Source organism: Phocoena sinus, chromosome 14, assembly GCF_008692025.1.
Source record: "Phocoena sinus isolate mPhoSin1 chromosome 14, mPhoSin1.pri, whole genome shotgun sequence".
Taxonomy (NCBI): Eukaryota; Metazoa; Chordata; class Mammalia; order Artiodactyla; family Phocoenidae; genus Phocoena; species Phocoena sinus.
This window is the reverse complement of record NC_045776.1, coordinates 87,742,474-87,757,591: the sequence shown is the minus strand read 5'-3', so window position 1 is coordinate 87,757,591 and position 15,118 is coordinate 87,742,474. Positions and strand designations below refer to the sequence as shown.

General features: G+C 57.9%; 1 protein-coding gene across 3 annotated transcripts in view; it reads left to right on the top strand.

The window, feature by feature from the left end:
* Positions 1 to 15,118, top strand: part of RIMBP2 (RIMS binding protein 2) — a 139,287-nt gene that overhangs the window by 62,587 nt on the left and 61,582 nt on the right. For all 3 annotated transcript variants that reach the window (XR_004345484.1, XM_032603398.1, XM_032603399.1), the window contains 5 exons: positions 560 to 636; positions 6,041 to 6,150; positions 8,530 to 9,339; positions 12,688 to 12,839; positions 13,812 to 14,273. Coding sequence is in view for 2 of the 3 variants with exons in the window: in XM_032603398.1 (XP_032459289.1) it covers positions 560 to 636; positions 6,041 to 6,150; positions 8,530 to 9,339; positions 12,688 to 12,839; positions 13,812 to 14,273 (1,611 nt within the window). In the remaining variant the exon portion in view is untranslated. The remainder of the gene's footprint in view (positions 1 to 559; positions 637 to 6,040; positions 6,151 to 8,529; positions 9,340 to 12,687; positions 12,840 to 13,811; positions 14,274 to 15,118) is intronic.

The following is a 15,118-nucleotide window of genomic DNA, read 5'->3' as shown; positions in this document are numbered from 1 at the left end:
CGTTTTTATTGAAGTATAGTTGATTCACGATACTGTGTCAGTGTCAGCATAGTGATTCAGTATTTTTGCAGAGTGTACTCCATTATAAGTTATTACAAGGCAATGGCTGTAGTTCCCTGTGCTGTACAGTCAATCCTGTTGCTTGTCTGTTTTACATAGAGTAGTTTGTATCTGCTGATCCCATACTCCTAACTCTTCCCCCATTCTGGTAACCACAAAATTGTCGTCTATGTCTGTGAGTCTATTTCTGTGGTGCGTATACCTTCATTTGTATTATTTTTTAGGCTCCACGTAGAAGTGATATCATACAGTATTGGGGGAGACAAGTTCTTTATAACTGTCCTCTGTGTGACCAAGAAGCCCGAAGGGAGGGACCCCGCCCCCATCTCTGGGTCACACCCAAAACCAAGAACCCGGGTGTGGCAGCATCTCACGGGGGTCCCACCATCTGAGGCTGAAAAGCCCAGGGGGACCGTGGGAGGGATCTCCTGCGTGCTTCTGGCATGAAATGTGACGCCTACAGCTTCAGTGACCTGCACATCCATTGTGTCTCCAATAGATGGATAATGAATGGAATTCCAATACCGCCAAGCAGAGATACTCGGGGAAGGTCCACTTGTGTGTCGCCCGCTATAGGTAAGAGTGACGGTCCTCTCCACGTCCTCTGAGCATCCGGAAGTGGGGGCAACCTCTGGGCAGGTGGGGTGATGGGAGTGGGAACGCTCCGTGAGCTGAGGGGACCCTTCCCAGGTGCCGAGAGAAGGCGGCCAGTTCATCCAGGCTTTGGAGGGTGGCAAGGGTTTGTCTGTTCTGATGGAAAGAGTTTGGATAGCGTGTTAGTTTCCCAGCGCTGCCATTCAAAACTGTCACCAACTGGGTGGCTTAAAAACAGCAGAAACCTGTTTCTGGGTGCAACTGGGTGCTCTCCCGGTTCTGGAAGGCCGAAGTGGGAAATCAAGGTGTGGGGACGGCCAGCTTCTGCTGACTGTCAGCATCCCTGACGTCCCTCGGCTGTAGGCTCCCTGCTCCAATCTCTGCTTCCGTCTTCATGTGCCCTTCTTCTCTGTGTGTTCCCTCTTCTTTTTATAAGGACCCCTGTCCTTGGATTAGGGCCCACCCTACTCCGGTATGACCTCATCTTAACTTGATCCCACCTGTGAAGACCCTATTTCCAAATAAGCTCACCTCCACAGGGGCCAGGACCTGAACGTCTCTTTTGGGGGACACAGTTCACTCCATGACAGGCAGCAAGCTGAAACTCAAAGAGGGGCCCCCTTGCCCAGAGCCTCCTGCTTGGTGCCTTTCCGGCATCGTCCCTGTCCGCCCGGTGCCTGGGCCACATCACGTAGCTGTTACAGCTGCAGAGCTGAGCTCCCATTGGAGGACCCGGGTGTCTGTGTCCACCAGCGTGAGCCAGGCTGCTCATGCATGGCCCTCAGATTCTTTGCGGTTACCACTGAAAACTTTGAGATGGATGAGGGTTAGCCGCCTCCCTGCAACTTCCCTGCCTGGTTATAATGCAACAGGCGTTATAATGCCCAGAGTTTGCCGGGTGTGCAGACACGGATGAATCAAATAGTCACCAAAAGCAGACATAAAAACAGTCAGACCTCCTGTATTTTATGCTCAGTGAGGACCTGGGCTCTTGTGTTTCCAGATGCTCCAGTGACCCTTTGCCTCCTGGGTCGGCCGGGCAGGAAGGGCAGTGTTCTGGGGGCAGACGCCACTGTCCTCTTAGTGGGCGACGGGCAACCAGAGTCCCCCGTAAGGGGACTGGACTGTGCACAGAGCTGTTGAGGAATCAGACCTCAGGAGCTGTCACCAAGGGTGGATGCCTCCCTCACTAGATCCTTAAAATCTGTCCGCGTGGAGGAGGTGGGGTGAGCTTCCTTGGAGCCCGTCTGCGCACCTTCAGTGCCTTGTGCCTCCTCCAGTGAGAACCGTTTCTAATAACTATGCTGCCTGTCCGTGGATCATTTTCCGCTGATCCACTAATGTCACCAGTGCAAACCCACTTCTGACGTCCAGATAATGGAAGCCCGTGGAGTAGCCGCCCTGGGCTGGGGCGTGCTGGATGAGGATGCCAGCTGGCCCCTGAGGAGGGCGCCCCCCATGCCCCCGCCTGCATCCTTCATAGGGTCCGTGGGGACATCGCCATATCACTGGAGAGAGCGTTGAGGACGCCAGTCCTGGGGCCCAGGAAGGAGGGCCCAGCCCCGCCCCACGTCTGTAGGAGGGCGGTTCTGCCTTTGTGTGTGTGGAGCTGGGCAGGCACAGCTGTTCAGGCGAGCCCTCCGGACCCGGCCAGTTGGGGCCGCAGCCGGGATGCCCATCTGCCTTGCAGGTTTGTCTCCCTCGCCAGCTGGGCCCTTCCCAGCGATGAGCCTGGTCCCTCGAGGCTGCGGTGGCCCCCTGCTCCCTGGGCACGCCCTCCCTCCGCTCTCCTGGGGAGACGAGACCTTATTCTGGGGAAGGTGCCCAAGAGCGGAGGCACCCAGAGGCTGGATCCACGTGAAAGCAGGCAGAGAGAAAGCCTGGGCGGTCAGCCGGTGTATAGCCGACACCGCGGTCCCCAGCCGCGGCCAGGGCGCTCGGTGAGCCCCACCGCCATCGTCTGCTGGAGCTCCGGGTGTTTTCCACCTGACGCCCAGCCAAGTCAAACCACATTGTGAGCGGCACAGACAATAGTCCCAGACAGAGTTCCCCAAACACCCTGCGGACCCCTGGAGGAGTGGCTCGAAGGTAAGGGGAGTTTGGGGGTGTTTCCCCCCCGGAGCTAAACACTGTCCTTACTCAGCACCCTGCTTCGAAGTTTCCCCAAACTGGAAACAGGAGAAGCCCTGCTCCCCATGGCCCCGTCCCCACCTCCCACCTCTGCTCGAGGAGCCGCCTGTGGAGTGGCCTTGCTTCCCCATCTCTTGCCCCCTCTTCAGCCCGGTGTCCCCTCCCCCAACAGCAGGACGAGCCTCGCTGAGGCTCCAGGGGGCCCCTTTCCAGAAGTTCTGCAGGCACCCGATGCAGGCCTCCCGCACCCTTCCTTTTAAACAGCTGTATTGAGGGGTCAGTCACATACCTTACAGTCCCCCCATTTTTCTAAGTTGGAGTGCAGTTGATTTGCGATGCTGTGTTAGTTTCTGCTGCCCAGCAAAGTGCATCTGTTGTACATACACATGTACCCACTCTTTTTTAGAATCTTTTCCCATTAGACCATTACAGAGTACTGAACAGAGTTCCCCGTGCTCTGCAGTAGCTCCTTGTTAGTTCTCTGTTTTACGTAGTGTGTCTGTGTCCATCCCAATCTCCCAGTTCGTCCCACCCCCCGACACCCCTTGGTCAACGTCAGTTTGTTCTCTACATCTGTGACTCTCTTTCTGCTTTGCCAATAAGTTCATCTGGACCGTTTTCCTAGATTCCGCTTATAAGCGATATTACACCGTATTTGTTTTCCTCTTTCTGGCTTACTTCACTCTGTATGACGGTCTCTAGATGCAACGCACAGTACGTGCCATCCTTGCCGCTGTCAAGTTGAGAACATTCCTGTCTGCTCACCAACACCCCCGTCCCTTTCAGGTGTCAGCCCATCCCCTCCATCCCCACCCCAAATAACCACTAACGTTTCAGTCACTGTGGGTTCCCCGTTCTGGACATTTCCTTCCCGTCTTAGCATTGTGTCATCAAGGTTCACCCGCTGCAGCTCTGTCCCCTTCTATACCCGGATCACAGCGGACTTAGGGGAGACGGCATTTTTTGTTTGTTTGTTTGTTTTGTGGTGCGCGGGCCTCTCACCGCTGTGGCCTCTCCCGTTGCGGAGCACAGGCTCCGGACGCGCAGGCTCAGCGGCCATGACTCACGGGCCCAGCCGCTCCGCGGCACGTGGGACCCTCCCGGACCGGGGCACGAACCCGCGTCCCCTGCATCGGCAGACGGACTCTCAACCACTGCGCCACCGGGGAAGCCCGGGGAGACTGCATTTTATCCGTCAACCCCCGATGGATGTGGACCCCGTCGTCGGTGCACAGTTCCCCTCGGTGCCCACGGTCCCCTCCCCATGCTGGCCTCTTCCACCCTCTTTCCCGCCAGCCGAGACTTCTCTTCCTGAGAGTGATGTGCGGCCTCCTGAAGCCTGGGCCCCGTCCGCTGTCTTCCTGCTCCATCCTCCCCCCTTGGGCGACCTCTTATGCACGTGGACCACTCCAGGCTCCACCCGCAGCCACAGCCTCTCTGAGCCTAGGCAGCGTAAGGCGCCTGGAACTGGCCCCTGGGCCTCCTGTCTCCCCGCATCCAGCCCCGCTCCCGCCAGCGCCTGCCCAGTAATTGCACCCACATCTGCACCTCCTGAGGCCAGAAAGCTTCGAGTCCTCCGGGACCCTGCTCCCCTGCCCTCATACCCAGGCAGCCCCCCTTCCATCTCCTCTAAGGACACTCCCTGCCCAGCTAGACCCCATCCACACGGCATCAGAGGGACCCCTCTGCAAAACGCAAATGCGATCATGTCACTCCGTAGGTGACGACTCCTTCCCGATAGCTATTAGCTCTGGAGGTTAAATCCACAGTGATGTGGCCCCTCCAACCCACGGCCCCCAGCGCTCCTACCCTCACCCGTCCTTCTCCAGCAGCTGAGGGGACCCCGCTCCCATCCTCCTGGCCTTTGCACATGCCATCCCCTCTGCCAGAAACCACGTTTGGCTTCACTCCAGCCGCTGGGCTTTCACACCGTACATCCGTCTGCTTGGCTTTCCATCCCAATGCAGATGCCCCAGCAGTCACTGACTCGGTAAAACCCTCAGGGCGCTGGACGGCGTCCCTGGACCTCTGGACTCCGAGGGACAGGGCGACGTGGTGTGGTTAAACCCACGCAGGGTGAGGGTCAGGAGACCTTCGTTCTGCTCCCACCCACACCTCCTAATGAGTGTGTGGCTTTGGACAAGTCACTGCACTTCAGCTGGCCGTGAGAATTGGGAATGAGAATATCATCTCTGCTCTCCTCACTGAGCGTCAGTGGGGATCAGATAAAACACACAGAGGAAAGTGCTGGCCCCCAGGGGAGCTGCTGCGGCTTCACCCTTTGTGTGACAGGACGCTGAGTGACACCCTTTGTCCTTTTTGTTTACGTGATCATCTCCCACGATCACTGGTGTCACTTTGACTTTCGTGTTGAGTCCTTTCCTGTTATCTTAAATTAATTGACCCTTTAATTAGAAAATCAAAAATTCATCTCACGTGTTTTATCTGCAAGTTGGACATGACTTTTAAAAAAATGTTAATTCCAATATTTTGAGGATTTGAGAAGTGGGCATTTTACAGTCCTAGTGGGGAGGGGAAGATAAAATGTGCATCCATTTTGAGAACATTTTGGCTGTACATACCTAAGACCTCTAAAATGTGCGGGTCTTTGGTCAAACAAATATACTACCTAGGGACTTATCTTTAGGAAGGAAGTGGGCAGGTGTGCAACATATGTTGATAAAGATATTGGATGCAGCACTGATTATATCAGCCAAAAGTTTGAAGAAATATCAATGCCCAACATAGGAAATTGGTTAAATAAAGTATGTTAATCTCTTCAGTGGAGTATTGTACAGCCATCAAAAAGGATATGATAGAATATTTCATGAGGGGAAAGATAAGTCATATTGCAAAGTGTAAAAAGTAAGCAGGTGACTAAAGAGTATATGTCATATGATTCTACCTGTGATCAATGATATATATTGAACGATGATAGGATTAATTACTTTTTTATTTGCTTGCTGATTTGGAAATTTATTTAAAGATATAATTTGGAGTCATTTAAATGTCATCTGATACAAAGGACTCAGTGTACAGCTTGCTTCCAGAACTACCATTTAGCATGAAATCTGTGTGAGTTGAGCTACCGATAGCCTGAGTTTTCAGTGCATTGACAATCCACGAGCACCGAACCATCGTGTGGGTCTAAAATGTCCTGGCGACAGCAGGGAGGAGGCCCCGAGCTCTGCAAGGGACGGGCTGGGGTCGGTCTCCATCCAGAGCATTACTGAATGGGTTTTCTCTCTCTCTCTAGTTACAACCCCTTCGACGGGCCAAATGAGAACCCAGAGGCTGAGCTGCCCCTCACGGCGGGGAAGTACCTCTACGTCTATGGAGACATGGACGAGGACGGCTTCTATGAAGGTCAGTGAGAGCGTGGCGGGCAGGGGGCGCACACAGGCCAGGCCAGGGCCGGGCCGCCCATCACTCCCGGCCGCCCCAGCCTCTGCTCTGACCCTCCCGCCCTCGGGAGTTACGAGGTGTTTGTTCCCCTGTTGTCTGATTCAGTGGGGTGTCCTATTTTTAACCCCAAGCAGCCCTCTGACGCGGGGTGGATACCTTCTCATGTTCACGTCCACAGAGCTTCCCAGGAGCTCCCGCAGACACGTGGGGCTGACAGATGAGGGTCTCTCCTCCCCGCCTCTCTTACAGCCCAGCACCTCCTCCGAGGCAGGGCCGGGGACCCTTTCAGGGGACCTCGTCTGGTTCACAGCGATCCCACTGACCTTCAGCCTCTGTTGTTAACCTAGGGTGGTCCAGCCCCGTGTCCTGCCTGGCCACTTCCTGCACCTTGCGCAGTGTGAGATCAGGAAATGGGAATTCCTCTGCCCAAAACTCATAACCTTGGTCACTTTTGTAGCTAGAGGATGAACATGGGACATCCCCAGGAGCTTCATAGATCCAGATTCCTCGGTTGCCTAAACTCTCCCATTGCCCTAACAGAAGGGTCTCGGTTTCCTCCAGTCCTTCTGAGCAGAAAAAAATTGTTTCTTGCTAAACTAGCAGGTTTCTCTTGCGTGACCACCTGGAGTTTCCCTGGAGCTGATGGCCACACTCTTGACTCCTGTCCTAGGGTTGATGGGCCCCGAGATCAGGTGGCCTCCACTGAGGTCGGTGAGCGGCAGCCCAGCCTGGGCGGTTTTTCTGAAGGTGCCAGAGCCTGGGGTCATTGAAATTCTTGGCTTCCATTAGTTACCGGAAAAACAGTGGCACAGCTGTGGGTAGGCCTCCCGAGAAATTTCACCACAACTGGTGGCAAAGCTGCTTGAACTCGTAACACAAATCCACATTGCCGTCACCGACGTGCGCACCAGGGGAGAACTGTGTGTCCAAGGCGGCTGCCAGGTAACCCTCGTTGGAATTCTCTAGAGTATTTGCGCCAGGCACTGTGCCCACATAGACTTTCCAGAGGCCGGATGAAAGGCAGGCGGCAGAGCTCAGCGTTCCGTTGTCCACGTGACAGTGGCAAGCTCACCTCCCCTCACTATGCAGATGGTCGCGGTGGCCACCTTAAGGGGCGGCTGTGGCGATAAATGAGGAAGCAGACGTGGGGTCTGAGGATGCGGCCTGGGACATAGGACTTGCTGTCACTCCCATCCTCCTCCTCCTCGGCGTTCCCTGTGTCAAATGACACTGTGTTTTCCGAGCATCCTCGAGGCAAAGACTGACATCCCGAGACCTGCCCCCTAGGTGGGGACAGGAGCAGAAACAGAGATCCTCATTGATCCTGGGAGACTCGGGACTGACTCAGTGGTCAGCATCCCTCTCGCCCGGGCCCGTCGCACGTCCCTTGACGTGTGCGTGTGTCTACTGGGAGCAGACCCCATCCTTCGTTCCACGCTGCCCAGCCTCCCGGGTCCCCGGACCCCCAGTCAAGCCCTTTCTGCGACGCGCCAGGGGAAACAGCCCTTTCCCGCTGGTGTCGCGAGATCACCCAAACTGTGTCATCTCTGAAGCTCCTCCGAACGCTTCTCAGTTTTCCACGGCTCTGCTCTCAGCAGGCTTCCGAGCCCCACGAATAAAGAGAACGCAAAGAAATTAGACCATTTCATGAAATAAAAAATGGTCCCCGCTGTGACTGCCCGCAGCCACGAGAGCTAGTTTGGTGGCATTTTTTGGGCCACTCAGCCTCCAGGTGGTTCTGGGACCAAATTGATCGTCTCTCACCAAACGGACACATGTCGGGAATTTTGCCAAGACAGGCACATTGCTCGGCGGGGTGGGGGGGGGGGCGGGGGCGGGGGGAGGAAATTCACCTTTTAATTCCTGTTTGTGTGATCACCTAATCAAAAATCAGACTAAGGTGTGTAATTTTTTTAGCCTCCAAACCCATGCAGTCTGCATGTTGTTTGTCCTGACAGACTCTTACTGAGCACCTACTCTGTACCAGGCGTCCCTGTAGGTCTAGCAGGGAACAGAGTTCCCTGTCCTCCCAGAGCTTCGTCCCCGTTGGAAGGGGGCGTTGACACACATACGCGGGTGGCTGGCCGTGGTGTGCTGGGCGCTATGGGGGAAGCCAGCCTCACTGGTGGGGTGGCAGATGGCAGGTTGCGGGGTGCTGACACAGGGGCGGGGGTCCCGAAGAGGTGATGCTGGAGTGATTCCTGTAAAGGGCTGAGGAATCCACTGTGACCCTGCTGCTTTCCGTACAGCAGTCCCCTTGCGGGGAGGCGCAGACTCCACTGCAGGCCCTCGGGCCCCCATGGGACAGTTGGGCGGTAACCCTGTCCTCGTACCCCACAGGCGAGCTCCTGGACGGGCAGAGGGGCCTGGTGCCCTCCAACTTCGTGGATTTTGTCCAGGACGAGTCTCGACTGGCAAGCACTCTGGGGAGAGACCAGGATCAGAACTTCATCAACCATGCCGGCGTCGGCTCGGAGGGGGAGCGCATCCTGGACCTCCACTCCCCGACGCACACGGACTCCGGCCCCTCCGACCACGGGGCGGGGACGCTGGACACGAACATCGATGACATCGGAGAAGACATCGTGCCTTACCCTCGGAAAATCACCCTCATCAAACAACTTGCCAAAAGTGTCATTGTGGGCTGGGAGCCCCCGGCGGTGCCCCCGGGCTGGGGGACTGTGGGCACCTACAACGTGCTGGTGGACGCGGAGACGCGCCTGAGCCTGGCGCTGGGTGGCAGGACCAAGGCCCTGGTGGAGAAGCTGAACATGGCAGCCTGCACCTACCGCATCTCCGTGCAGTGCGTCACCAGCCGGGGCAGCTCGGACGAGCTGCGCTGCACGCTGCTGGTGGGCAAGGACGTGGCGGTGGCACCGTCCCACCTGCGTGTGGACAACATCACGCAGGTCTCCGCCCAGCTCTCCTGGATGCCCACCAACAGCAACTACAGCCATGCCATCTTCCTCAACGAGCAGGAGCTGGACATCGTCCGGGCCGCCAGCTACAAGTACCAGTTCTGCAACCTCAGGCCCAACGCGGCTTACAAGGTGAAGGTCCTGGCCAAGCCCCACCAGGTGCCCTGGCAACTGCCCCTGGAGCAGAGGGAGAGGAAGGAGGCCTTCGTGGAGTTCTCCACGCTGCCGGCAGGTGAGCTGTCCTCCTGGGGTGGGGGGTCGGGGAGGAGGTAGTCCCCAAGGGAGGGGACACCGGGATGTCACCCTGTGCAAGGGGAGGGGCGGGGGGAGCGGGAGGGGAGCCGCTGCCGACAGCCGGCGCTGTCCCGGAGCATCCTTCGATCAGCCGGGGACCACGGAATACACCCACGCACGCCCGTGTGTGTGAGAGAGAGGGAAAGAGAAAACTTGGATTCTGTTCAGGGGCCGTGTTGTTGGAAATATTTAACGCTTGCGTCTGTAAGAGGCTCGTCCTACAGAAGACCGGAGGAAATGAGAGCACCCTGGGCAATTGGAGGGTTCCGTCTTCCCCGTGTCACCCACTCCTGGACGTGCGCTCACAGAGAGGAACCATGGAAGGGGTGCCCACAGCGCTCTCAAAATTGTTCTCTCTTCTCATGTCTCCTTTTGATATACATACATATACGCATATATATCTCACACATACGGGTGAATCTGCGAAGACATGAAGTTCCATTGTGGATGCTATCTTGGGTTCCAGGCACCCGTCTGCTTCCTTCCCTGCACTCCCAGCTGTAACAGGAGGAGGAATGCACCCCTCTCCCATCCGCCCCCCCCCCCCACTCTCTCCCAGGAAACTGTAAAGAGATGGGTTGAGATGGACATCCTCCGATTTATCTACGGGGCAGCCGCCACTGCCGTCTCCATGAGGTTCCGTCATGCTGATCTCGCCTGGGGCTCACGTACAGGGCAGCCCTTCTGAGTAAGGCAGCTGTGCGCAGGGTGGGAGCCCGAACACCTGGGGAAGAGCAGCCTTCCTGGAGCAAAGAAGGTTGTGTCTGCAAAGATACGTGAGGGCATATTTTGATACCTCGAGGGCTTATTTTAGTCCTGTGATGTTCACAGAATTCCCTCAAAATGCCTGTCACCCTCCTCGGATTTGTCTTCTGTGATTGATTAATCCAGCTCTGCCCAACCTCATTTGTCAGCAAGCTGACAAACAGTTCAGTGGTTCTCCAGGATCATTTCTACTAACTGCAGAAAGCCTTCCATCTCCATCTAATTGGATTTGCTGTTTATTCCATGGTGCTCTCCGGTCTTTTTGAACTCCATCATCAACTAGAGTCTGACCTACAAAGCAGCAAGGTCAGGGGCAGGCGGGACAGACATTACTTCAAGGAGGAAGCAGGTCTGAGTAGGAACTGATTTATGAAGGGTCGGTTCATTCATCTTGTAAGGTGATGCTGGGTTTCCTGCCTGCCTCTCGGGATGTCAGATCATGGATATTGGGCGAGTGAGGACTTGAGCTTTTCATTGGTTCCTGCCGTGAAGTCTTCTGGTCAGTGCTGGGGGGTGAAGAAACCAGAGACACCAAACCCAGAGACCCCAGGGCCTCTGAGGAGAGGCAAGAGCAGGTACGTTGGGACAGCCGGGAGAGTCTTTGTGGAGAAGCTCACGTCGAGATGGAGAGGGACCAGGAGAAGATGCTGAGCCCAGGGCCTGTTCCCATAGGTTCACGCCTAATTCCTGGCTGTCTCAGTCAGCTCAGGCTGATGTAACGAAATGCCGTAAACTGAGTGGCCTATGAACAACACGCATTTATTTCTCACAGTCCTGGAGGCTGGAAGTCCGAGATAAGGCGTGGGCAGACTCAGTGTCTGGCGAGGCCCACTTCCTGGCTCCTAGACGGTGAAGACACTGTGTCCTCACCTGGAGGATGGGGTGAGGGAGCTCTCTGGGGCCTTGTTGATAAGGGCACGAATCCCACTCATGGGGGCTCCCCCCTCATGACCTGATCACCTCCCACAGGCCCCTCCTCCAAGCGCCATCACCTTGGGGGTTAGGATTGCAAGATACGAATTTGGGGGGGACGTGCGGTCCACAGCGGACTAGTGCCTTTGCCTGTCCGGGCAGAGGAGAATTTGGACTGTGGAAATGTCACAAGTGAGAGGCATGGGGAGGGCAGCCCCTGAACCTCGTTCAGCGTGAGCTCGTCGTCGGGCACGTGGCTGGACCAGGTGTCCCCACGTGATGGACGTCAGTGCGACCCCCCCTCACCTCTCAGCCACTGGAGGGATGGGCTGGAGCTGGCAGATCACAGCTACACAAGTCTTCCCCACCCACAAAACCCCAGCCCTCCGCTGTCATTGCTCTCGTGGTAGAAGTGAGCACCCAGCAAACTCCCAAGCCAGTTTCAGTTCTTGACCTTCGCCCTTAAGAATAATGACCCATCTGTCATGTTTGAATGGACCGTCCAGGTAGAATTTAACTTCTGAAGCCGGTTGTAGGGAAGTTCAGAAGCCCCATATTGCGGTGTGTTGAGGGTGGCTTGCATCAGCCCTACTCAGGAGCTGCACTGAGCTGCAGGCCGGAGCTTCCAACACACAACAGCCGAGCAGCTGCCCTCGAACCTTACCTTCCTCATTTGCAAAACAAGGATGCCGCTGAATTCACAGGACTGTTGTGCGGATCAAGTGATGTAAAGAGTCCAAAGTGAGTAGCAGAATGAGCTGTGCGTAGAAAACCCTCAGCAAACAGCCACTGCCCCCCACACAGAAATCCACGGGCCAGAGCCGCGTTTTGGAGGATGAAGCTCATACCTTCCTCCGGAAAGTTACACGTTCCTTTCCAAATAGAACGCTAGTTATGGGGGTTTTGCACCAGACAGACCCGGGGGAAAAGGAGCTGCCTGTGGGTTACAGGGCAGACAGGTGGTCCTGCTGTCCCCAGGAGCCACCTGGAAGGACCAGCGACGTGACCCTGGCCTCCTTGTTGGTTGAAGTAGCTGCTCAAGACTTCCATGGTGAGCGCGATTCAAACGGGTTCGGGGGCAAAGGAAGCGGCCCAGCTGGTCAGCCGGGCAGTGTGTGTGCAGAGCCGGTGTCCAGGGCCGGGTGGCTTCATCAGAACCGTCTCTCTGCAGCTTCTGGTTCCGTCCTGTCCCGCAAGGCGGTGAGACGGGGGATGTGCGGTCCAGCTCACTGCCCCCAAGTCTGATGAAGAGAGAGACGGAGGGACAGAGGGAAGGCGGAGGGAGGAGGGGCGCGGAAGAGGATGGAGAGGCGGCAGGGATTTCTTTCCTCTGCCAAACGCTGGGTCCTCGTGGCCGGCTGGCCTGGCCCGGGTCACGGGCTCCCCTGGGGACGGGGCACCCGTGAGCGGGGTTCCAGGAGGGCACCGCGCGTGTCCGGTAGCTGCCACCTCCTCACCCTCCTGCCCTGCTTTCACGCTTCATATTCTGCCCGCGAACCCTGGAGGCTTTGACAGAAGATCTCCGTTTCCGGGCGCCCCCAGCCGGGCGTGGTAGCAGCTCTTCTGCCAGAGGGCCGCGTCCTGAAAGCTCCTCTGCTCTGTCCCCCAGGTCCTCCCGCCCCTCCCCAGGACATTGCCGTCCAGGCCGCGGCCACCCCAGCCACTGTCCAGGTCTCCTGGAAGCCGCCCGTGCTGACGGCCACGGGGCTGTCCAATGGAGCCAACGTCACCGGCTACGGCGTGTATGCCAAAGGGCAGAGGGTGAGTCCTTGCGGGGGCAGTGCTCGCCCCAGAGACCCCAGCACTCTCCGCTCAGTGACGCGCGACTCTCCCTCTCTCCTCAGCCCCCAAGACCCACCAGCAGCTACTTAAGCACCCCCTAAGCCGCCATCCCGGGCTCGGCTGCAGGACACGGAGAATTCCATCCTTTTTGCGCAGTCCTCCTTCCCAGAGTGCTCTCTGCTCTCCTCCCGCAGTGACTACCTGTCCTGCCCCGGACCTTTCTTGTTCTCCCCTGGGTACCAAAAATTCACATCTTTCGAGCCCCACGATATCAGGGCCCACTCAGTAGACTCCACCAAACCGATTCTTGGCGAGACGGCAGTTCAAATGCCCCGGAAACGCTGCAGGGAAGTGTTAATGCCCGCTGTAGGGGAGCCCGCAATCTCAAGCCCCAGCAGGTCCGGGCACAGGAAACAGACACGGCTGCCCTTGGGAGGCGGGGCTGGAGCAAGCTTCTGCCTGCTCTCCACTCCCCACCGTGTTCCCCGCAGCCCCAGGGCCAGGGCTGCTGCATCAGACGCGGGGCGGTGTCCCAGCTCGCCCCGTGAGAGCGGCCGCTGCACGGCCCTCTCTCCTCCCCGCTCCCCGCAGAAAGAAGCCCAGCAGGCAGGGCCCGGAGGGGCCGCAGTCACGTGTCCACCACGGCCGGAAGCCCGTTTTGGCCTCTGCCGGCACCTCCCTGGGGCCACGCTTTGGCAGTAACACGCCCGGCGTTCTGATTGCTCTACGGCCCCCGCGTCTGCTCCCGGATTGGCTGTGGACGCGGAAGAAGAGGGTGTGCTCAGCGGTGCCCGCAGGCCTCCACCGGGCGGGAGGCGGGGCTGCCGCCTAGAGAGGTTTCTGGGCGGGGCGGTGTGGTTTGAGCTGGATGTAGGCGGGGCCCAGAGTCCTGGCTGCTGGAGAGGCGCCCGGGCGACCCCTGACCCCTGACCCCGCTCTCTCTGCGCGCAGGTAGCTGAGATCATCTCTCCCACGGCGGACAGCACGGCGGTGGAGCTGGTGCGGCTGCGGAGCCTCGAAGCCAAGGGTGTGACCGTGCGGACCCTCTCCGCCCAGGGCGAGTCCGTAGACTCTGCCGCCGCCGCCATCCCCCCCGACCTCCTGGTGCCTCCTGCCCCCCACCTGAGAACTGCTCCCACACCGAAGCCATTAGCAAGTGCCGGAGCCCCCGATACCAAAGATGAACACCTGGGTCCGCACGCCGCGGCGCATGAGGCCTGGGAGCTCGGCCGGGCGCCTGCTCCGGCCCACGGGCACCTGCTGGAGCCGCCCGGCCTGCAGGGCTCGGGCCCGGGGCGGCGGTCGCCCTCGCCCAGCCGCATCCTTCCGCAGCCGCAGGGCGCCCCGGTCTCCACCTCCGTCGCCAAGGCCATGGCCCGGGAAGCCGCGCAGAGGGTGGCTGAGAGCAGCAGGGTAAGGCTGGGCGTTTCCTCGCCGGTACCGCTGCCCGTGCCGTGCGGTCCGTCCCTGCAGCCCAGCGGGGATGGGACCTTCCATCGGCACCCCGAGTCGGCGGGGAGACGGGCCCCGAACACTCAGCACCCAGAGTGGGGGCCTTGACGTGGGGAGAAGGATGCCGTGTTCATCCGCCAGTTTTCCCCTAGGGCTGCATTCCAGGCCTGAGCCTGTCGGAATCAACGTGTGTTTCCATTGCGTAGATACGGACCCAGATAACCAGAGGAAAGGGTTATCCACCAGCCTGGCTTAGCAGACGAGCTAACACCCCGCTAACCAGGCACTGGTCTGTGTCCAGGGATCTGAGAGGTGCCTCCTGGGAGTGGGCTTGGGGCACATCTTCCTAAACGAGGGTCACCTGGCTGGCTCACTTCAGACTTCTAGCCGTGTCTGTGTGTTTGCGCGTGTGGGTATGTGCCTGTGTGTGTGTGTATACACACGAATAGACATATGTACGTACGTGTGTGTACATACATGCACGCACACATTTATATACACGTATGTATACATAGATACCTACACATAGAAATGCATGCACGTAAATACATTTGCATGCCTATCGCTAGAAATCGCCTGGACTGTGGGGATGAGTACTTGCGTGACCGTGTGGCCACGGCCCAGAGGAAACGTGCAGTGAGCCGAGACATTGTAAGAAGCAGCCGTGAGGTGATGCCGGAGAGGAGGGTGTGGACCTGGGCTAGGCCGCGGGCCCCTCCCTGCCTGGGCCAAACCCCCATCTTTCTCCCTTGGGCGCGTTTGTCTACCAGGGCGCCCAGCTTGTCTGCTGCAAGCCCGAGGTTAGG